This window comes from Hemitrygon akajei, chromosome 30, assembly GCF_048418815.1.
Source record: "Hemitrygon akajei chromosome 30, sHemAka1.3, whole genome shotgun sequence".
NCBI lineage: Eukaryota > Metazoa > Chordata > Chondrichthyes > Myliobatiformes > Dasyatidae > Hemitrygon > Hemitrygon akajei.
This window is the reverse complement of record NC_133153.1, coordinates 7,086,481-7,110,785: the sequence shown is the minus strand read 5'-3', so window position 1 is coordinate 7,110,785 and position 24,305 is coordinate 7,086,481. Positions and strand designations below refer to the sequence as shown.

Here is a 24,305-nt window from a genome sequence, read left to right as displayed (position 1 = left end):
GACCTCGCCCTGTCAAGTTTCTATCTTTACAAATGCAGAGATGTGAAACCAATGTGTGGGATGTGAAACATTTAATTTTGACATGTTCCTTCAACTGTTTTAGAATTTATTAAGTGTGTGTATCAGGACTGGTGAAGAAGCTTAACTTTTCAGACGAAAGAGAACTGGTGACATTTATCCAAGCCAAGACTTACACCCTTACACCCCCAAAATTAATATGGAAATCTTGGACAAATTTATCTCCACATAAAGATATGGAAGGGCAAAATAAATCAGCAAAAGGCAATGGTGTATCATTTAGTAGAGTTTACTTAAGGAATTCAGTAAGAGGCAGTGTGAAGCTCCCTCTGCCTTCTCTATTTGTTATTGATGCCATTGAAGTGGCTCTGGGTCAGTGCACATCAGTGAGAGAGTTAAAAGCTATTACCATGGTTGGAATGTGACGCCATCAACCTTATTGTCAAAGAGAAAGAATATAGTAGTGAGTTGCCTGGAGCAAGAGGATTGTGGGTGTGTATAAAATGCAGTCAAATTTCCCAATAAACCTGGTGCGCTCTCGATTGGATGCTGTTCAAGTTGAGCATCCAACCAAATCAGAGATTTTAAACTCTATAGATGTATGGAACATGGCAAGTTTTGGGACAAAATAGTAAATTATCAAAGATTTAGAAGTGCAAACTTCTAATGAGGATACATACTTATTAAGTTAGTTTCACCAAATTATTGGTGATTGTACAGCTGCCTTGTGACAGTTTACAAAAATAATAGTGTTTTGGCTCACTTCATCAGGAATTTCAGGCATATTCTTTTGGCCATCAGGAAGGTGGTCCAGGAACCTCGGGACACACACCACCGGGTTCAGGAACTATTATTACCCCTCACCCATCAGGGCTCCTGAACGAGGTGGGGTAACTTCTCTCAACATTGTGCAACTTCACGCCTCACTGCTGAACTGTTCCCACAACTTATGGACTCATGTTCAAGGACTCTTCATCTCATGTTCTTGACAGTTTTTGCATATTTATTTATTATTATTATTTCTTTTTTTTCTCTTGTACTTGCAAATTTTATTGTCTTTTACATATGATTCTACTATATTCCTTGGATTTACTGAGTATGCCTGCAAGAAAATTAATCTCAGGGTTTTATATGGTGACATTTATGTACTTTGAGAATAAATTTACTTTGAACCTTGTTCTTAAAATAGAAAACGTGCTTTTAAATGTTACCGTATTTGTGAACTGTAAGTGGTAAAAAAATAATTATTTAGAAATAAATGGTATGAGATTTAAAATTCATTATGCTGATGAGGGACATTGATAACATCACCATTTTGTTTTATCCCAAGTAAAATATGAATGTTCCTTTAAAATTATAGTATAAAAATATGCATACTTTTCTGTAGAAATCTTTAATTAGTTTGACAGTTTTCAATGTAGGACAATTTTTTTTCTACTTCCATTCTAATCATACTAACTGCTTGACTCTGTAGATTAAATGTACCATTACAATTCCAGGTACAGAATTTCCATAAATCAATGTATTTTAAGTGCTTTGTGTATCATGTGGTATGGCCTTCAACACATTGTGTTAACCAGCCATTAGCTGAGAATTTACTGCCTTTAATACAGATTCTTTTATTGATAGCTTTACCTCTTGCAGTTCCAAGCAGCAGCATTAAAGAGTCTGTGGACGCCATAGCCACCATTTTATGCCCTTTGTATTTATTCTCATGCTTCATCTTTTTTTAAACTAAGATTTTAAACTTTTATAAACCAGACCTGCATACTTGCATAATAAATAGAAAAATACTTTGTCTCTTCTGCATCTCTCCTTGGAGATGAAATTGTTCAAAATGCCATATTAATTATTGTGGTTTAAGTGACTTAAGTATATTTGTTCATAATAAACCTCTTTTGCACAATGAGACTTTGGTTAAATTTCTTTATTGTTGTTGTCATTAATATATTTGCACTTCCTTTTGGTGATAAAAATATATTGTCAGCCTGAACCTGCTTCTGAGTTTTGAATGAAATCTGTGCATTGTCAGTCTTGGTTCCAAGTTGCTTTATTTGGTCTGTATTTACTTCGGTCTTCTGTGGCGCCGTCTTGCATTACCTACACATCTAACAAACGTTTTCTCTTGGGCTGGTTGAAGATGCATGTTGATGGTGTTAAGTGAACAGAAGGTTACTCTGGAAAGAAATTTAAAAATCACATTAATTAGTGGTCATACTCAGCCTACAAAACACAGTGGGATTTGTCATGTGATCATAACCTGACTGAATAGTTCTGTCAACTACGTGGCTGTTGAGTTTGGCTACCTGACAAATACGTCCCTCTCCATAGTGCTAATAACTGTTGTTAATCAGAAAATACTGTTATAAAGGAAAATTATTTTTAAAATGAAAAATACTTTAAGCCTACTTGAATGTCTGTAAATATTTGTAAAATTAATTCATTTATTAATACAGTGCTAATCTGCATGTTCATTAGCCTAAAATAGACTCTTAAATCATAGTTCACAAAGCCCAACAGACTCCATCTTTCACAAGCTTTCAGCGAGCGACAGGCAGTTAGATCATTTTTAGAGTGTTTGGATTTTGTAAGGTGTCATTTAATGCCACAGTGTTAATTAACAACGTGACGCATTAAAGGGACATAAAGACACCAATGCAAATTCAAATCACGAATGCCGCTGATTTCTACTTGGCGTTCAATGTAAATATTTAAAACATTTATTGGGCCACTGTTGAAGGATGTGTGTGAATAATGGGCTGTGTAAATAAAACGAAATCCTTTTGTCAATGAACCTGTGTCTATAATAGAGAATTCAATGTGTAGAATGTAAATAAGCAGGAATGTGAATGGCAAGTCTAATCTTTAATTCATGTAATAAAGGATCTATTCTAAACTGAGGTCTTCTCCAAGTTACAGCAGGGTTTCATTTCTGTGAACTGTTTGTAACCCAAAAAGCTCACAAGTCAGAAATGTGGCTGTGAATTGAATATTCAGAAAATGCCTGCAGCAGCCAGCTAATCTATCCCACCACCACTTGTATATTCTTTCCTATGTATAGTTGTTCATAAACTAGGAAGGACCTGCACCCTCAAATAGTTTAATCTGATGTGATTTCTTGTTACTTTATGAATTTGAGAGAATGGATTTGATTACATGATGTCAAAATTAATCTGACAAATGGATGCAACCTTTTTATATCCATAGCTTACTTATGTTGTGTTTCTCCAGCTTTAACTCTTATTTTTCTGACAACAAGCTCTGGGTTGAAGTTGTTCTGTCTCCATGGAAAATATGTTTGAACAGTCCTCCAGAGGTTTGTCCAGGCAACAGAGTTTTCCCATTTGAACTTCAGCATCATTAAATCGCCAATGTTAACATCAGTATAAATCAGAAAAGAGTAGGTTTTGTTGGTAGTGATGCTCTCCACTCTGAAATAAAATCAAAGTTTCTACATTATAGGAGACACAAGAGATGGTAGATGCTGGAATCTGGAACAACAGTGAGATGCTGAAGGAACTCATCAGGTCAGGCTAGGGAGGGAATGGACAGTTGATGTTTCAGCTCATCATTTTAAATCTCCCATCAGTCCAGATGAAGAGTTTTGACCAAAAACACCAACTATTCATCTTCCTCCATAGGTCTTGCCTGAGCCAATGAGTTTCTGCAGCTTTTTTCCACTGTAATAAAATAGTCACTCTGGTGAGAGCTTTAAATATATGTAGCACAACCATTCCATTTACTGTTAAATAAGTAACTCAGAAAATTTTAGCTTAAAATATCTAGTTGATTATTACATTTCCTTCTACAGTTGTCTGGATATGTAGAAATTTATGCTGGATTAGAAGACTCAAACCAAATGTAGAAGGTCAAGGATGTAGATCCCTGTATAAATAGTTAAGACCCAAGGGTTTGATTACAGTAATACTTTGATCTTCAATAATAATCTTTCAGCGCACTGAATCTGTGCAGCAAAGAGTTCAGGTAGGATTCTTGTGTCTTTATTGCCCAGTCAACACTGGTCATTAGGAAACTAATGTACTAAAGTGTGATGCTCTCACTGAAACAACTGTAGGTATTTTTGACTACCTTGTTGAATACTACAACTTTTCCTGAAAACTTTTCCATCTTTTTTAGGGGATATGAGCTGTGGTTTTACAAGCAGGAAGAGCAGATCTTCAGTCACATTTCATTACAGGGTAAAAATAATCAGCGTCTCTGAATCTTTAAGTTCATGTGTTTGTCCAACTCTTTTCAACAGTTGTTATTCTAAGGTTTATGTTATGGATGTACCCTGACACAAGCCTACATGCAGCAGGTGGACATTGTCCAGGAAAATTAGAAAGTAATCTCGGTAAACACCATTAAGGACAGAGGTGATAGATTATTGATGAGAGACAAAACCAAAAGACCTTTTTGATAATTAAAGAAAGCATGCTTGATGTGATGGCTGGTGTGTATTTCAATGTATCACAAAAAAACTTCTAGGCATTTATTGCATATTTGTTGAATATTATTTCCTTGCATTGTACTTGTGACTGAACTTTAAAAATAGTGATTGATTTAGGGGCAAGAGCAGTTGATCTGTTTTCCTTTCCATTAAAGGAAAATTGAGATCAGATGTGATACTTCAGTCACAATTTAGAAATGGTTTCGTCTTTCATTTTTGTTTATGCATGAAATGTTAGTCTGTTAGACTAATGAATAGAGAAAATGCATCTAGTTGTATTTCAATTAGCAGATGATATAGGAATAAATTCCACTGTGTAAGGGGAACAGAATAACTAAAATGCAGGTCAGAGATTATTAGAATATTGATTCCATTAATCCTAAATGTATTCTTGCCCTTTTTCCTATCACAATAACTCTAAAAATGTAAATAGACCCATTATATACCCAGCAGCGTTTTCAAAGTTAACCAGCAAACCGGTATCACAAACACTAGGAGTTCACACACTGAAACAGAAAATGGAAACAAGTAGACCATTTGGCCCTTCTTGCCTCTCCTGCCTCATCATGGTTAATTCTCTTTCATTGCCATATACCTGCTCTCTTATACTCCATCATGCCTTTTGTATTTACAAATCTATCGATCAATGGCTTGAGTATACTCAATGAATTGGCCTCCACTGCCTGCTATGGAAGAGATCACCTCCCTGTGAGTGAAGAGTTTTCTCCTCATCTCAGTCTTACCCTGTATCCTGGCAATGTGACCCCTGGTCACTTTTACTTTGGTTCTAAAGCACCCCAGCAAAAGGAAGCTTCCTCCCTATGTTTATCCCGTTGGGCCTGTCAGAATCTTGTATTTCTCGATGAGATGATCTTACTTCTAGACACCACTTAACCTCTCCTCTTACAACAGTGCAACTATTCCTGGAATCAGACCAGTGAATATTTTCCGGATTTTGGTGGGCAAGGTGCATACTTAAACACTACAGGATAAGCATGTACTCATCCAAAGTTTAATTTGCACATTATATTTTGTAAGGTTCATTTCTCTGCTTCAGCATTCCCCTGTGAGGTGTAATTTTTGAAGTCTTCTGCCTTTAGAAATCATACAGCTGCCAGTTTATCCATGTTATTGTGAGATGCAGAACAAATACAAAAGTGAGCATTGGATTTGTTGCTTCTATGTCATAAAAGTACAGTACTCACAACTTGATAGGTAGATTTTCAGCATCACCCTCTGTTCCAAATAAGGACACCTTCAGCGATGGTTCCAACTTACGGTGCTCTGTCTGGTTGATGAAGCGAATCTTGAATTGGTAATGATAGACTGGGCAAAATGAAATAAAATCAGTTATGAAGTGACATGCAAGTTTATAGCTAGTGACCTTGGTGCCTTCTGCAACCTCTGATTTTCTTCTCCACTTCCCTGTACAGGCTAAGTGTTGCAAGGGTTTTTTTGAATGGAAAGCTGTGTAAGCTGGTTATCAACTCCGCACTGGAGATAGCCCACCTTGCCTCACATCTACACAAGAACAGTAAACAAGCAAGAGAAAATCAGCATATCCTGGGAATGTCCTGCTGAAGGTTTTTGGCCCAAAATGTCAACTGTACTTTTTTCCATCGATGCTGCCTGGCCTGCTGAGTTCCTCCAGCATTTTGTGTTATATAAGAACAGTTTCCACTGCAGGTCCTATTAGATTCAGGAAACCCAGCACGTTTTTATTCTGTACCCTTAATGAACAGATATTGCAGCAACCTCTCTACTCACCACCATAAGGCATAGGAGCAGAATTAGGCCATTCAGCCCATCAAGTCTGATCCCAGATCCCACTCAACCCCATGACACCTGCCTTCTCACCATTTCCTTTGATGCCCTATTGGGCCCAATTGGGGAACTATCTGGGTTAGAGGTTCAAGTTCTGAAAGGTGTCTATTTAAATATGTTTTTATTATTTTTCCTGTAGGGAAGCAATGGAAATAATCAGCTCACCTTTATATGGCATGTTAGCACGGGTTTTCAGAAACATTTTTTTGCTCCTTTGTGTTCGGACCTTTTTAATATTGTAGCCCAGAGTATTGCATCGATTCTTCCTGCAGCTCAGACAGACTCCTTTGTTAAATGTGCTCAGGTCACTGCACCAATATGCAACACTTTGCTTGTCTTCATTCAGCAAAGAATCAATGAACAAGTGTACTGATCTCTCATGTGCACACTTCACAGTTTCTGTAATACCTAAGAGATGACAAAAGAAATGAACAATTGACATGACAACCTTCTGAGAATTGCGGAGTTAGTAAAATTGCAATTTGTCATCTTTTTGGGATGATGTATGATGCAATGATGGGTGCAGATGCGCACAGTGCAGAAACACAGGCACACATCCACTGGCTCGATAGGCTATTTGAACTTCAAGTGGTCCCCATAATTTGTAAGTGTGCAGAGTAATTACTGTATATAGAAATGCATGCTTGCTATTACATTTCATCAATGTTTTCCTGTCTATTGGTTTTAATCCTGAAATGAGTTTATTAACTTAACCTATGTGCCGTGGAACTGATTGAGACTGAATTCTTGGATTGGCTCTTTTAATTGATAATACTAATATCTACAACTCCCCCATGAGCTTGAATTGCCTGGGGTAATATACACAAAATCCTGGATGGACTCAGCATGTATGGAGAGGAAGATATTCCTCTTGACACGTGTGTGTGTGTGTGTGTGTGTGTGTGTGTGTGTGTGTGTGTGTGTGTGTGTGTGTGTGTGTGTGTGTGTGTGTGTGTGTGTGTGTGTGTGTGTGTGTGTGTGTGTGTGTGTGTGTGTGTGTGTGTGTGTGTATTTATAAAGATTTTGCACCTGTAAAACACATTGCCTGCTATTTTGATAATTATAAGGTATAATAATGCATTCTAAGATATTTTTATGTATTTAGATGTTTTACTCGTATGCAGTATTAGAGAAAGTAGATAGTTTATAGGGGAAGCAGGATGTGATTGATAACTGAGATGAGAAAGTGTTAATGCGGCTGGTCCATGTCATACCCCACCCAATAAAAGAAATAGAAGACCTTCCTATGCACATTGATTTGGGATTTGAACTGACAATGTTGCACAACTCTGTTCTGAAGGCTATGCTCCACTCAGTGGACTCAACCAGTGGGCTGTGCTTGTTGTGAATGTTTCAATATGGCCTTCCAGAAATTATGCTAAGATACAATATTGTTGCTACAGTAAAATACAGAACTCTATGAAGGCTGAGTGCACGGTGTATCTTGGATGTTCTCATTAATTCAGTCCACGCCTGTTCATCTACATTAAATGAATCAATAATCACATCAATGCCATTTTGTGACCTTTATACAAAAAAACACAAGTATTTTGGTGTGACAAGGAAATAATGTGTAACTGTTTCTTCAAAGTCTTGAGGCCTACCTAGAATTCCGTACTGCGCGATGTGATTGTAGACGTGTTTGATATGACAGCCAGGTTGGAAAGTGCCACCGTTTGGATAGAAGTCGTAGTGGGCCACGGGTTGATTGATTCCAACACTCAGGCCCATGTGCTCTTGCGTGAAGGTGTGAAGTGCATCTACAAAGCTTGCATCATCAGGAGATAAACGTTCTGTTGATGACATGCCTTCAAACAGGGGTCCAGCAGGATCAAGACCTGGGCAATAAACAGTAGAATAAATATTTCTATGCTTGCATTTCATGACTTCCAAAGGGGATAAATCAATTAGTGGCCAAATAAAGAGTTTATTGGATCTTAATTGTGTTGAAATGTGAAGATGTGGCACAGCAAGATCTTTAAAGCAGGCTGGAAAATTCAAGGTACCTATTCGGAAATAAACATTTGCCAGTACACTGGAGGAGATGCTTGTTTTCAAATAATTGCAAAGGATATATTGTGTTCAGCTGGGAGTGCAGACAGGGATTTAGGTGTAATACCTTCAACAGTGCAGCACGATCTCTGTACCATGCTGAGAGGTTAGGCTTGATTTTGTGCTCAAATTTCCAGCATAGGACTTGAGCTGCGCAGAATTGTGCAAACGTGGACAATGTCACCTTGGTACTTGACTACAAGTGTCCACTTTTAGGCAGTATTTAGATACTGCATTCCAAACAGTAATGATGCATTTTAACATAAAAAAACTTCAAAGATGCAATGAAATAGTTTGAAAGTGATCGGAAATCTGTCATAATACAATACAATAAAGCAATCTGAAGTTATTCATAAGTCAGTGGCAGAAATGACAATAGAAGGATTTTTAAAAGCACAGGGAACTAACTGGTGGTACCATCAATATTTTATTTCTGTATTATTTTCTATAAGCAGGATAGTGGCTGAGATATTTTATAAAAGCCACTGAGCCCAACAGAAACGTAAGACAAAAACCACACTTGTTTAAGATCAAATTCCTGAACTACCCTTTGTAACATTTTCTGATTTTGAATTGAGATGCGTGATGTGGCAGTACTGATGGCTGAGTGGTGTGTGTGCTGTGTTACAATACTTCCAGACTGATACCCTGGGTATGCATGGGATTCCTCAGGATCCTGGAAACCTGGATCCAACTTTCAATCTCCCTTCTTTTCACGTGTCAACTTCGCAAATTTAAGGGGGGAACCAGGCAATTAAAGGGTTTAGAGTCTTTGAAATCCAGACTCTCTCATATTTGTGGGATGGTTGTGGGGTGGGGTTTGAGGGGGAACTCATTATTGGGTATTATTCAAAGTCTTCATTTAAATTATGGTTCTTTATATGCCACAGGAAAAAAAATGATAAGGGCTCAGTGGTGAAGAGTCAGTGGATTTAAGGAGCACCTACAAAATTTACTTTAGAAAATACACTCAGAGGCCAATTTATTAGGTACACCTGTACACCTGTTCATTAGTGCAAATATCTAATCAGCCAATCATGTGGCAACACCTCAAAAAGTATTAAGACTAAACATCAGAATGGGGAAGAAATTTGATCTAAATGACTTTGATGATTGAATGATTGTTGGTGCCAGATGGGGTGGTTTGAGTATTTCAGAAACTGCCGATCTCTTGGGATTTTCACGCGTGACTTTCTCTATAGTTTACAGATAACCAAAGAACTTCCAGGGAATGGCAGTTCTATGGGTGAAGAGCCCTTGTTATTGAGAGAGGTCAGAAGAGAATGGCCAAACTGCTTCAAGTCCACAGGGAGGAGACAGTAACTCAAGTAACCACACGTTATAACAGTGATTGTAAAGATTAGCATCTTTGAATGCACAACACTTTGAACCTCGAAGTGGATGGACTACAGCAGAAGGACACCATGAACATACCCTCAGTGCCCACTTTATTAGGGACAGGTGGTACCTCGTAAAGTGGCCACTGAATGTACATTTAACTGCACAATCAGAATTAGGTTTAATATCACCAGCATTTGTCATGAAATGTGTTGGTTTTCAGCAGCAGTACAATGCACAATATAATAACAGAGACAGAAACAATTACAGTAAATATATATCTTATAAAATAGTTAAATAAGTAGTGCAAAAATAGAAATAAAGAAGTAGTGAGTTAGTGTTCACGGGTTCAATGTCCATTTAGTAATCAGATGGCAGAGGGGAAGAAGCTGTTCCTGAATCGCTTCGTGTGTGTCTTCAGGCTCCTGTACCTCCACTCTGGTAGCAGTGAGAAGGGGGCATGTCCTGGATAATGAGGGTACTTAATGCCTTTTTGAGACACCGCTCCTTGAAGATGTCCTGGATGCTGGGAGACTGCTGCCCATGATTGAGCTGACTAACTTTACAAGGCCCTATGGCTTATTTCAGTCCTGTGCAGGAACTCTTACCCCACGCCCTTACCGAACAGTGATGCAGCCAGTTGGAATGATCTCCACAGCACATCTGTAGAAAATTGCAATAGCTTTGTGAAAATATGAATGAATAGAATGAGGAGTGGGTTGTAGTACGGAGTCCAGTGATTGGAATTACAGTCCGTCTGATTAATGGTTACAGAAATGAAAGAAAACCCTGAACGGGTCAGAACATGTAATATATGCACACACACGATGACATCAGGTGAGACCAGCAGCAAACAAAATCATTGCTTTTCATTGTTGTCATGGCTGTGAATTTTAATTAGTTTAGAGTTTCTTTTTGTCGGTTACACAGCAGTTACTATGGGAACATTTTTCTTTGAAGCTGTCTTCAGTCACAACATGATTGATGTAATTAGCAGCAAATAAAGGTTCAGTACACGGTAAACAGCAGTGATGCTGCCGATGCCTCGTGAACATCATTCAGATTACGATTCATTTATGTATCACATCTTCATTGAAGCACACGTGAAATCCGTCGTTTGCGTTAACCCACAAGTATCGACATACATTCTGACGCCACTGCGTTCACAGAATGCCAGAAGCAGGAACAGCATCTAAACAGGCAATGATACTCACTCCCACGCAGTTCTGAAGCCCCAGGACAGCCTGTCACTGGCCTCCACCTTCCACTGGACTCACAAGAGGCAGGCATTGAGCCTTTGACTTCCCCGTTGGACTGAGACTATGAGAGCCAGGGCTCCAGTCTTTCTCAACGTCTAGATCTCCGATCACCTGTGGGCTTCGATCTTCTGTGTCAACCCAAGCTCGTTGGTGATGACAAATGAGGTCCCTGAGCTCTAACCCTTGAACATTGGACTTTCCGCTGACTGGAACCACAAACCCTAGGCCTTAAGCTCGGGTCTTTGCCGCCTCACGTACATAGGGGGTCACTTACCCTTATTCCTCCTGCCAAAACCAACTGATATCTCACTAACCTGGGCAGCAGGCACCAACCCTCTTCCTCACTGATCTACCAGCCCAACACCTGGCCACAGATGCCCTTTGTCACTGTCCACATCGCTGGCCTTTGAGCACAGAGCGACAGCCACTCCCGCTCCGAATGTTGTCCCAGAGCTGCAAGTTCTTTGGACTAAAAGCCACAGTTTCCTGAATTTCAGGAATGTAACGTTAGAAATCACTTTCATGATAACTTTCAAACTTTCATGATAAATAAACAAAGGAGATAAAAAAGGCAAATCCCATGAAGGAGCAAAGGACTGGGACTATTTGAACAGATTTTTCAAAGAGTGAGCATAGGCCTTCCTCTGTGTTCTAAGATTCTGTAAGTGAATTAGCAATTCCCTTTCCAGTGTGTTCCCTGCGAAGGGGCAGTGCCTTTAATAATGAAACAAAGGTACCAGGTTTGGGAGAAGGGTTGTGGACATAGTTCAGCACATCACAGAAACCAGCCTCCCCTCTAAAAGAGGCTGACTACACTTCTCACTGCCTCAGTGAAACAGCCAGCATAATCAAAAGCCCCCCTCCCCACCCATGCCAAACGTTCTCCCTTCTCCCATCGGGTAGAAGGTACGAAAGTCTGAAAGCATGTACCAGGCTCAAGGACAGCTTTCATCCCACTGTAATACACAGTCCCTAGAATGATAAAATGGACTCTTTATGACACAATCTACCTCATTCTAATCTTGCACCTTACTGTCTGCCTGTACTAAACTTCCCCAGTAGTTATAACATTTTATGCTGCAATCTCTTTTTTTAACCTTGTCCTACCCCGATGCCCTGTGTAAGTAATTGATCTGTATGAACAGTATGTTCGATGTCCCTTAGTACACATGACAATAATAAACCAATTCCAGAGTAACTGTCAGGATGGACCCAAACGCAGGACTCAGACACTGAAGTACTGGGGGGAGGACAGGATGGGGATGCCATGGCACTGAAGGGTAGAGCTGGAGTTCAGGTAGATAGAGTGTCAGGCAGGCAGAGTGGAGCGGGCTCCCGGAGTTCAGGCAGGCAGAGCGGAGCGGGCTCCCGGAGTTCAGGCAGGCAGAGCGGAGCGGGCTCCCGGAGTTCAGGCAGGCAGAGCGGAGCGGCTCCCGGAGTTCAGTCAGGCAGAGCGGAGCGGGCTCCCGGAGTTCAGTCAGGCAGAGCGGAGCGGCTCCCGGAGTTCAGTCAGGCAGAGCGGAGCGGGCTCCCGGAGTTCGGGCAGGCAGAGCGGAGCGGGCTCCCGGAGTTCAGGCAGGCAGAGCGGAGCGGGCTCCCGAAGTTCGGGCAGGCAGAGCGGAGCGGGCTCCCGGAGTTCAGGCAGGCAGAGCAGACTGGGCTCCCGGAGTTCAGGCAGGCAGGCAGACAGGTCCCCGGGTTTCAGGCAGGCAGACAGGTCTAGGTGGCTAGATAAGCTGGCGGAGAGCCCTCCCTGGGCGGGCCGCATATGTCCCGGGTAGGGACGCCCCCCGGGCGGAAACACCGGAGGCCTGGGCACGACGCGGACCCCTAGGCAGGTGCGGGGCACAATCCCAGGGTTCGGGCGGAAGAGGAGGACGGGGCAGAACCCCCGCCGGGCAGTGGCAGGTCGGCCGGACCTGCCCGACGGAGGCAAGGGGTAGGAACGGGCATAGGTCCAGGGTGACCAGCACAACAGCCATGATAACGGGAAAATCGGGAAAGGCCGGCAGACAGCATGATCGTGCGACAACACGAACGAGCAAGCGGGACCAGCACATGAGAAGAAAGGTGGGGGAGAGGACCAACCTGGTAGTACTGGTACGGGGCAGAGAAGCACGATGAGGAGTGGATCTGAGCCCAGGCGGGATCACAGAATGCAGAGAAGAGTTCGGAGCCGGCGGAGAAACAGGAAACAGAACAAAACGACCACCCGCCTGGTCCCAGTCCCAAGGCCTCTTATAAACACCTGCAGCTCAATGAGTCACAGGTGTGCCTCCTTGAACCAGGAGGGTCCTAACTAGTTCACGGGTGACGGGAGGGACAACTGCAGGACCCGGAGTCTGGAGCGCTCGGACCAGATCGAGACCCGGGACGCGGATTCCAGACCGGACGGGACCCTGACAGTAACACAAACAAAATGCTGGATGAACTCACCCGGCCAGGCAGCATCTATGGAAAGGCCGAGACCCTTGATCAGGACTAAAAACCAACTCCACCTCCAGAGTCACAATCAGAATCAGCTTTAATATCACTGGCATATGTTGTAACTTGTTTTCTGTTTTGCAGCAGCAGTACAGTGTAATACATAAACAACTATAAATTGCAGTAAGAAATATATATAAATTACATAAATAGTGAAAAATGAGAACAAAAATAATAAGGTAGTGATAATGAGTTGGTTCATCGTCCATCCTGAAATCTAATGGCAGTGGGGAAAAAGCTGTTCCTAAAATGTTGACTGTGTGCCTGCAGGCTCCTGTACCTCCTCTCTGACAGTAGGAATAAGAGAGAACATCCTGGGTGATGGGGGTCTTTAACGATGGATGCCACCTTTATGTGGTGCGTGGCCAAGTGGTTAAGGTGTTGGACTAGCAATCTGAAGGTTGTGGGTTCGAACCCCAGCCGAGGCAGCGTGTGTGTCCTTGAGCAAGGCATTTAACCACACACTGCTCCAGTCCACCCAGCTGAAAATGGGTACCTGCACTATGCTGGGGGTTAACCTCGTGATAGACTGGCGTCCTATCCGGGGGAGGGGGGGATTCTCGTACTCTCAGTCGCTTCACACCACGGAAACCAACATAAGCACCAGCCCGATGAGCCTATAAGGCTCGGGACAGACGTTAACTTTTTAGTCACCTTTGTGAGACATCGCCTTTTGAAGGTGTCCTCGATGGTGGGGAGGCTAGTGCCCGTGATGGAGCTGGGGAGTTTGCAGCTGTCTGCAGCTTTCGTCGATTCTGTGCAGTGGCCCCTCCATATCAGATGGTGATGCAACCAGTTGGAATGTCCTCTGTAGTAAATCTGTAGAACTTTGTTAGAGTCTTTGGCGACATACCAAATCTCCTGAAACTCCTAATGAAATGTAGCCACTGTCATGCCTTCTTTGTAATCAATATGTTGGGCCCAGGGACAGATCTTCAGAGATGTTGACACCCAGGAACTAGAAGCTGCTCATCCGTCTGAATGCTGACCCCTTGATGGAGCACTGGTGCATGTACCCTTCACATCCTTTTCCTGAAGTCTTACTGACATTGAGTGCCCGGTTGTTGTTACGATGCCACTCAACCAGTCAATGTATCTCACTCTTGTATCCTTGTCGCGATTTGAGATCTGCCAGTTATGTCATTGGCAAATTTACAGATAATGCTTGAGCAGTGCCTGGCCACACGTTTATGGTGTGGAGAAAGTAGAGCACTAAATGTGTACAGAGAGTCCTGAATGCTACAGATCTACCCTCAGCAGACCACAACCCTCCTGGTTCATCTGTGGTTTTTTGTTTGGGTATATCCAGCATGTTCTCAAAGGCACACACTCATCCACATTGGCTATTATCCCACTGCTATAAGACTATTGAACAGTCCCCTAGTACGATAAAATGGACTCTTGACGGCACAATCGGTGACAACTGTGGCATATTCATTCAGATTCAGTTCACCAACTCAAAGCAGTCCTGTAAGTACCCTCCACGTCCATTTTCCATACCTTCCTGGTCTTGACCGATGTTGCTGTGGTCTTAAATCTTTGCCTATACTGTGGGAGTAGAAGTACAGCCAGGTGATTGGACTTTCCAAAGTGCAGGTGTGGGAAGACATGGTAAGCACTCTAGACGGAGGTATAACAGGGGTCAAGTGTGTCGGTTCCTCTGGTTCCACAGGCGGGGCAGGCTCGATGGGCCGGATGGCCTACTCCTGTGTGGGAAGACATGGTAAGCACTCTAGATGGTGGTATAACAGGGGTCAAGTGTGTCGGCTTCTCTGGTTCCACAGGCGGGGCAGGCTCGATGGGCCGGATGGCCTACTCCTGTGTGGGAAGACATGGTAAGCACTCTAGACGGTGGTATAACAGGGGTAAAGTGTGTCGGCTCCTCTGGTTCCACAGGCGATATGCTGGTGCTAGTTGTTCAGAGACTTCTTCAAGCTGGCCTGGTTGAAATCCCCCACAATGATAGAGGAGGCATCAGGGTGTGCTGTTTCGTGACTGCTGATTATGAAGTTTAACTCTTCCAGTGTCTGCCTGATGTTGGCCTGAGATGGAATATACACCTCTATTGAAGCGATGTTGGAAAATTCCCTCGGCACGTAAAATGAATGACGTTTGACCTTTAGATGTTTGAGGTCAGGTGAGAAAGAACCAACACATCTGTACACTACGATGAGTTAATCATAAAGTGTATTCCACGTCCTCTGCCTTTAAAAATCTGAGCTGTCCTGACATTGAGCTGCAGTGCTGCTTCCGATATGGCGTGGGTAGCCATGTTCTTGTACAGCAAGGACAAAGCCCTTTGACCCAAGCAGACAGACCATGTCAACGGCGTTGCCCGCTCAACTGGTGTCAATTTCCTGCACTCGGCCCTCTGCACGAGGTGTGTCCTCTATTGCACCTGCCCCCACCACTTACCCTGGTGGCTCATTCCATACACTCACACGAAAAAGATGTCCCTCACTTCTCTTTAAAAGATATCCCATCTCACTCTAATTCCGTGCCTTTAGTTTAGGTGGTGCCCTTAACTTGGGGGTCCAAACTTATCTACGCCTCCTAAAATTTTAAACACTTATATACGCTCACTGGGCACCTCACTACACCCTGTACCTAATAGAGTGGCTGCTGAGTGTATGTTTGCCTCTCATTCTCCGATGTTCCGGGGAATAAAGACCCAGTCTGGTCAACTTCTCCCTATACCTCAGGCTCTCTAGCCTTGGCAACATCCTCGTAAATCTCACACATACCCCATAGATATGACACGTACATACCAACACCTTCAGGAACATATAGAGATGGACATCTTTTCACACAACAGGAATTGGAAATCTGGAATTCTCTCGTCAAGAGATTGGTACCATCAATACAGCTGGAGCTCTGAAGGTGAGAGGTATGGGAGCTGAAGCTGAACTATCGATCAGCTGGGATCTTACTGATGCATAGTGTTAGGGTTAATGTTAGGGTTAATTCGAGACTGCCATTACAGGTCAGGAGTGGCTCACGTAATGCGAGAGAGGGGGGAAGCGAAACTGGGGATTCCGCTACACCGAAACTACCAGTGTCACGCGATTCAGTAAACAAAAGAAACAGGTAACCCGTGAATGTATGGCATCGGGCCAATAAGATGGACACAAGTGCCCGATATTACCTAATATGTAGCGGGGGGCTGTGCTGGGGGGAAAAGGGATATAAATAAGAGCAGATTGTAAGGGGAAGTCGGAACGCGCCTTCTCCAGCGACTCCGTGGATTTGCTGTGCCAGTTACGGATTCTGCAATAAACCCAAGTTTTGTAATATTCCGGTGTTGGTTGTCTCTCTTCCTAAACGAACACAGGGCAGAATTTCAAGCCCAACATTTGGTGACCCCGACGTGGGGAGGGAGAGACAACACAGGCTGGCGGGTCCGACAACAGACAACTTGCGGCCGCAAGCTCGACTAAGGTCAGGAAGTGCCTGTTATATCGAAGACTTCCACTAGATAGTTAAATCACTGAGTTAGATCTTGTCTGCTGACGGATCCTCACCAACCCCAAATTACCCTGGGAGAGATCATTCCTGGTGCAGAATCGTGACTGGTAAGTACTAACTCTTATCTGTTTTTAGGAAGATCCTCTGCCCGTGGAAAAGTCTTCTGAGTGAGGGTACCTGCCGCCCACGATGGGCATAAAAGTCTCAGGAGTGAGGAGAAAAGTGTCGCGGTACACCGTAGTACACAGGGATACTGACGGTGCCTACCTTAGACTGGTTGTTAAGAGGAGAAATCTCCCACGCGAAGGTCAGGTTTTGAAAGGCGACCGTCCCACATTTGATCCTCTCTGTGTACTAGGGAGCCATGGAGCACTTCAATTTCGAGTTACCAAAACTCAGACATTTGTGTGTTGAGTAACAGAGTATATGAGAGTTTTTAGAAATATGGTAAAATTGATAACTGTGCGAGTTCAATAATCTAACAGTGAGCAGCCGCAGGGGTCGGACACCACCAAGGTAGGAGTGGAAGTGTTCCTCCGAGGCCCGGGGAAGCTCACCTGGAACGGAAAACGGTGGCATGGTCTATACCCTGTCACCGAGGTCTCCAACAGGGCATTAAAAGGTAAGAAGGGAGGGGGACAATAACTGGCATCATTTTCTACTGGCTAAATAAGACCTTTGGTAAGTGGGGAGCGTTTCTGGGTCAGTCGGCTCTAGGACTGTCTATTTCAATTGCTATCTTTATTACGTGTGGTTGTTGTTGCGGGACTATAGATCGAGCCTTGACCGGAAAGGATGGACCTCCACCGGCGTACCAGGCACCCTTGTTCCCGGTGGAAGGGGAAGACACGGCCCTCCCGGAAAAGCGGACGCGCTATGGGAGGACACGGACTGAAATGGACCATGGCAAGGGGGGGATTGTGAATTTGTTCTTGAATAAGTTTTCTGAAATGTTGCATGCTACTTGTAAAAATTGCCAATGTTTAGGGAACCCCTACCCATATTTTGTGACCCTAGGTCGGACAAATCAGGATAAGCAAATAGGGAGGACACGCCAAAGAGTGCCGGGGGACGCTCACCTCCCTGCCTGACCCCGGCAGCCGCGGAAAAGATTGTAAGGGATGTGGCCTCTGGGAGGCCAAGGGAGGGAGTGTTAGGGTTAATGTTAGGGTTAATTCGAGACTGCCATTACAGGTCAGGAGTGGCTCATGTAATGCGAGGGAGGGGGGAAGCGAAACTGGGGATTCCGCTACACCGAAACTACCAGTGTCACGCAATTCAGTAAACAAAAGAAACAGGTAACCCGTGAATGTATGGCATCGGGCCAATAAGATGGACACAAGTGCCCGATATTACCTAATATGTAGCGGGGGGCTGTGCTGGGGGGAAAAGGGATATAAATAAGAGCAGATTGTAAGGGGAAGTCGGAACGCGCCTTCTCCAGCGACTCCGTATATTCGCTGTGCCAGTTACGGATTCTGCAATAAACCCAAGTTTTGTAATATTCCGGTGTTGGTTGTCTCTCTTCCTAAACGAACACAGGGCAGAATTTCAAGCCCAACAATAGTGAATGGTCCATTCAGATAGTGGAAGACCTGACTTCTCCCATGTGTTTCAAGAATTCCTCAAGATGGGAAAGTTGGTTGACGAAATGCAAGCACTAACTGCTGGGTACAGTATGCTGTACGTTTCATTGTGGATATAGAAGTGATATGGTGAAATGTAGGATCTAGATCTAGAGGCAGTATATGCAGAATGAAATGCTAGGGTTGACTATATAGTCTAATAAATGGATAATGAGGCAATTTTGTTTTGACAATTTTTTGCAGTTCCCGAAACACTTTAATTTGACTTTTGAGAATCCTGGTTTAATGGGTGAATCACTGGGTTGGCTTGTAAAAATCCATCATAGTAATATCAATAACAAGTCCTTTTTTAATGCATGAAAGAACAGATTGTCAGTAGCTGCTGAATATATAGATCTCCAGGGATGACTTGCGTTATAGTATGAAATACAGCATTGCTGTGGGGTTGCGATAAACCCCACCCACCATCCACCTCCCAACTTGCACCAAAGTGCCTTTTGCCAATGAATTCTGCATTCGCTGACTTGCACTGTTGAAAAGTAATCAGCTCCCTGAGATTCTCAAGAACAGAACCCTTATCTAGCTGGGAGACTGTTTGTCAATGGGTAGACCTACCTTCTCTGAGCATACTGGTAAAGAAACAGTGACAAGAAGAATTTAACCACTTGGTTATGACTGATATAGAACTAAGACAATCCAATGAACATTACACATTAGGCAAATGATTCTACAACCTGAGTTGCATCCAAGAAGTACACAGGAAGAACATATTCTGCTTGGTAAAATGACCTGATTTGATATGGTCATCAGTTAAATTTATTTCATTTCATATTGCATTGTCCTGAGAATGTTTTATTGGATTCTCAGCAATGTTTCATTATAAACAACATGAGGAATGTTGACTTTGAACATGTGTTTTTCTCCATGAGGAATTTGCATAAATCCTCAGGCATTATTTGCATTTTCAGTATTACCTGTAATTCTCCCAATTTTGGTTGGTCCACTGATATAACTTCCAGCAAATCCTGAAACATGAGCCCCAAGACTGTATCCAATCAGATGCACCTTCGCTTTTGAAATCCTAAAGTATTCCTGAGAATGTGGAAGATTCACACTGTCAGTAGAGGCATCCTTGCAATCTTCAAATGTCAAATGGAAAACATTTTAATGCAGGAATATGTAGACAGCCCTCTGTTGCCACCAATGGCCAATAAATAAAGACTTAAGGAACGAGAATAAAGCTGCTCAAATTAGTTGCTCTTGATCAAACCCATGAAGTGCCCAACTTATAAATGACTGCCATGATAATTTAAGCATTTGCTCTGTACAGATCTCAAAATTACCTGCTGTGGACAGATTGCCGAATGTCTCCCCCGTCCCAATTTTTGATTATGCTCTGAAGGTACTTTAGTGACAAAATGCCTCAGGATGTCCTGAGATTGTGAAAAGTAGAATAAAAATGGAAACTTTTTTTGTCGTGCCATCTGAATTAATTTTGAGATTTATTTTAGATGAGATGAGAACAATTAATTTTCATTTTAAATTTTTTATTGCCTTTCATTTATTAGGGTTTGATTGACTCATGTGCATATCCAAGAAAATATATGATTAGCGTGGTAGCAGCGTAGCAGATTTTTCTTTGCCAAGGTTTTCCAATAGATTGTTGCCTAATATTCCCAATTCTAGAAGTGCCAGTTGTTATGAAAGTGTTTGGAAAATGCAGAGTATACTGCTTCTGCTCAAATTGGAAATTGGGTAAAACAACAGCATGACCTCATAACTGTTCCAGCGGAAATTTTTCATTGTGAAGTTTACATCATGTACTTGAGCAAATTCCAGCTGAGTTTTGAGAAGATATAAGATTTTAGAGGACCAGCTTTGGTAAAATAAGCAATACAGTCCCGAGATCTTGAAAACACAACTGCTAAACTTAGTTAATTTGGATCCTGCACTAATCTGATAATGGACCATTCAATTTGTGCCAAAAATTCTGCATCCATCTTGCACCATACTCATCCCCCTTAAATTCTATTGTACTGTGAGATAAATATCAGGCTCACTTACTTGGCTGGCCCCCTGCCTTTCACTCTCAAGCCTGAGAATCTATTATCGACGATTGCATCATTGCATTTAACACTCCAAAAGCCCTTAGTTCCCATGCTGTGTATTGGCACAAGTTGTCAGAACTCTGCTGCACTCTCCCCACCCTCTTTCTGACGGTCTGGTTTCACTGGCCCTCTGTTTCCAACACAAGGTCTCTTTTGCAAATTCCTCCATGAACTCACTGAAGCCTGTCCCTGTCCTATAGTCCTGGCTCCATCCTTTGTAGCAGATATTGTCTCAATTCACCAAGTCTTTAATCATCTACATTTTAGCTCTGTAATGATATCTATAAAACCCCTCAAATGTTAAACGTGCCTTCGTACATTTTCTTGAGCACACCAGTTATCTCTTCTCTCTCTTCAATGGATTTGCAATCACTTACCCTCTGTTTGGGGAATCACTCTTTTAAAGTTACTACTTAATTAGCCTTTTGGCTGGCTGTATTTGAGGAGTAGATCAACGAAGATGAAATAGTTTCTGCTGTCATCAAAAGATTTTACAGCATGTTACATAGCAAACGTTGAAAATGGAACGTCTGGGGTGTGATTAATGTGGGACAGGATGGTCAGTGAGCTGGTAACACTGCAGGTACAGAGAGAGAGAGGGATGTGGCCATCAGGCATGACAGGCATCAGTAGTCGGTTATGCCTCTCTGTCATCATTGTGTTTGATCTGTTGTTTCCCGTTGACACGCTCTCTGGGTAGCTTGGTCTAACCCTGCACGATCCTAGCTGCAGGCAGTGATTCCACCTACACACAGAAATCAATTCTGTGGTCAAGTGATTCTATTTAGCTTTTATGTTATTTATGGACTCCGCCCCTCCCCCATGCTATTAAAGAGATTTATTTCTGCATTTTAACCAGATTTGTCTTTGCTTTTCCTCGATTTAACAAGTCTCACCCTAAAAGCTTTTTAACTGAGTCCACACTGTGGAAGCCCTTGGATCGCTTGCTCATGGTTTGCAATGCAAAGCAAGGCATAGTCTGCCTGCTGCTGTGAAAACCCAGATCAGAGGTGCCATTGGCAATAAGCCGGACGTCAGTGGCAGTACTGTAAAGGGGAGGAGATCGCAATGCTCCTGGGGTATCAGTGCTGGTATCACTCCTGCTCTAACTCATGTTTAATTGGAAATGTCTTGAATAAATTTTCAACTAAAAATAACATTGAAAACTCTGAGGGTTGTTCTGTCCAGACCACTTGTGTCAGTGGTTTATCTCTTTCTCTGGGCAACTAAAGACAATCAATGAGGGGCAAAAACGTGCTGGAGGAACTCAGTGGGTCAGGCAGCATCTGTGGGAGGAGAGGAGTGGTTAACCGACGCAGGGTCTCCACTTGAAACATCGACCATTTCTTCCACCCCCTCACCCAAAGATGCCGCTTGACCCGTTCGGTTCCTCCATCTGTTGTGTTCCTCAATGAATATGGGGATTTCCTTGGATGCTCACAGAGTAAGTGAGTGAAACAAGGCAATAGAAATCAGCGTCACAGAAGTGTGCAAATTAGATTTGGCAAATTCTGCTTTCCATCTGAAAGTTACACTGAAAATGCAGAGAAAGATCTGCGTGTGAATGGAACCAAAAGATGAAAGCAGAATCTCTAGCAAACAAATAAACTGAGCAATTATATTTTGAAAGATTAAACAGAAGAAAATGTAACTGAACAGAACGGAGCTAACGAAACCAAAGGGAATGAACAATTTAGAGGAAAATGAGAGATAATCAAACAAGTAGAAGGGCATTTCAAGAGATAAAAGATGCAAAAATAACAGGGGAAGTGGTTGAGAACAAGGCGGATAAGCTCTCAGAAGTCATCAGGTTATTCCTTTTTATTTTGCGTGAGATTTTTCCACTTTCACTGTGCAGTCTGTGAACTCTCCATGATCTGTACTGGCTGGAGGCTTGTGTCTCAACTAGGAACCCTTGGCCTGAAGATTCACTAACACTAGAAAGTCGATTGTTCATTGATCGGCTGGCAGGCTTCCTGATCCGAGCTTTAGTCTGGCCATTCTAGTGTTTTAAATTGGTGAGCATCAAATTGAAGTGCTCCTGAATCGGTAGTAATTGTATTCATTGGTCTGAGCAAGGTTGGACCAATTTCACTCTGTCCCTTTCCATCTACAACCTGTGACAGTAGAAATGATTCTGGGATTTTGCAGCTGCTTTTTTTAGTTTTTAATTGGACAATATTTAATCTCCACCACTGAGTTTTCTAATCACTCAGTAACAACCTTAAGTATTGATCAGACTACAGGACAAAGAAGATCAAATCAAACATAAGCAATAACTGTGACGGAAAGGAAACTATTACAAGATCTCCTTTTTTTATAGACTCACCTCCAGCCAGTCCAATAAATCTGCAATCTCCTGGCCGACTATTCGTGTATTCTTCACTGCGACTGGATAATGTCGATGTGCCAGAGTCAGCCAATCAACTACAATCACATTAACGTCCTTCAGTTTTACTTTGAGTGCCGCGGACAACTTCCAGATCCAGCCTTCGAGGGCTCCATCAACCTGGAGAGACCAGGAGTTTGAGGTAAGTGAGAATCCATTCTGCACTACTGTCGTTTATACCGTCGTGCCTGAGTAGTAAGGCAGATGATCAACACATGGGAATATAGGATTGTTGTTCTCACAGAGACATGGCGGAAGGAAGATTGAGACTACCAGGATGATGACATCACTCAGAGATCACAATCTGACAGCCAGTGTTTACACATCACATGACCTCCTTAACCCACCTCTTCAAACCCGTGGGCAATGCTCCCTTTTTTTTAGGAGAAACTCAAGTTTTATTTTTTTGTAATTTATTTTTTTATAGAAGTTCATCATCAAACAAACATTTCCATAAGATGTGTTTCAGACATTGTACCTATATATCATATAATCATATATGTCACAAATCTCCACAAAGTATTTATCTGAGGTATACACTTATAGAAAAGAGTGGAAAGAAAAAACAATCAAAAGGGAAGAACTATGTACAAGTAGGGAGTGATCTTTTGTTTTTACAACAGATTCATTGATTTGTGAGAATAAAATCAGGCCTATGAGGCATTATGTAGTTAAACCATTTTTCCCAGTATGGATCAAATTGTTCCAAATTGGATAAAATTCTCATACGTTTGATTGGATTTAATAGCCCATTGACATTAAAAGAAATGGATTTTACCTTGTCCTTAGCCATCTATATTTATCTGTCAATGTACCATTGAAATTAGATAGATAGATAGATAGATAGATAGATAGATAGATAGATACTTTATTCATCCCCATGGGGAAATTCAACTTTTTTCCAATGTCCCATACACTTGTTGTAGCAAAACTAATTACATACAATACTTAACTCAGTAAAAAAAAATATGATATGCATCTAAATCACCATCTCAAAAAGCATTAATAATAGCTTTAAAAAGTTCTTAAGTCCTGGCGGTAGAATTGTAGAGCCTAATGGCATTGGGGAGTATTGACCTCTTCATCCTGTCTGAGGAGCATTGCATCGATAGTAACCTGTCGCTGAAACTGCTTCTCTGTTTCTGGATGGTGCTATGTAGAGGATGTTCAGAGTTATCCATAATTGACCGTAGCCTACTCAGTGCCCTTCGCTCAGCTACCGATGTTAAACTCTCCAGTACTTTGCCCACGACAGAGCCCGCCTTCCTTACCAGCTTATTAAGACGTGAGGCGTCCCTCTTCTTAATGCTTCCTCCCCAACACGCCACCACA

General features: G+C 42.4%; 1 protein-coding gene across 1 annotated transcript; it reads right to left on the bottom strand.

Moving 5' to 3' along the window:
- Positions 1 to 1,930: 1,930 nt before the first annotated feature.
- On the bottom strand, positions 1,931 to 23,147 carry lipca (lipase, hepatic a; the record flags this gene model as incomplete). The annotated part of the gene is made up of 7 exons (XM_073032692.1): positions 1,931 to 2,195; positions 3,231 to 3,449; positions 5,674 to 5,794; positions 6,458 to 6,700; positions 7,897 to 8,130; positions 19,451 to 19,568; positions 22,914 to 23,147. Coding segments are annotated over 7 exons (1,281 nt in total), but the record flags the coding sequence as incomplete, so codon positions are not given.
- Positions 23,148 to 24,305: the final 1,158 nt, after the last annotated feature.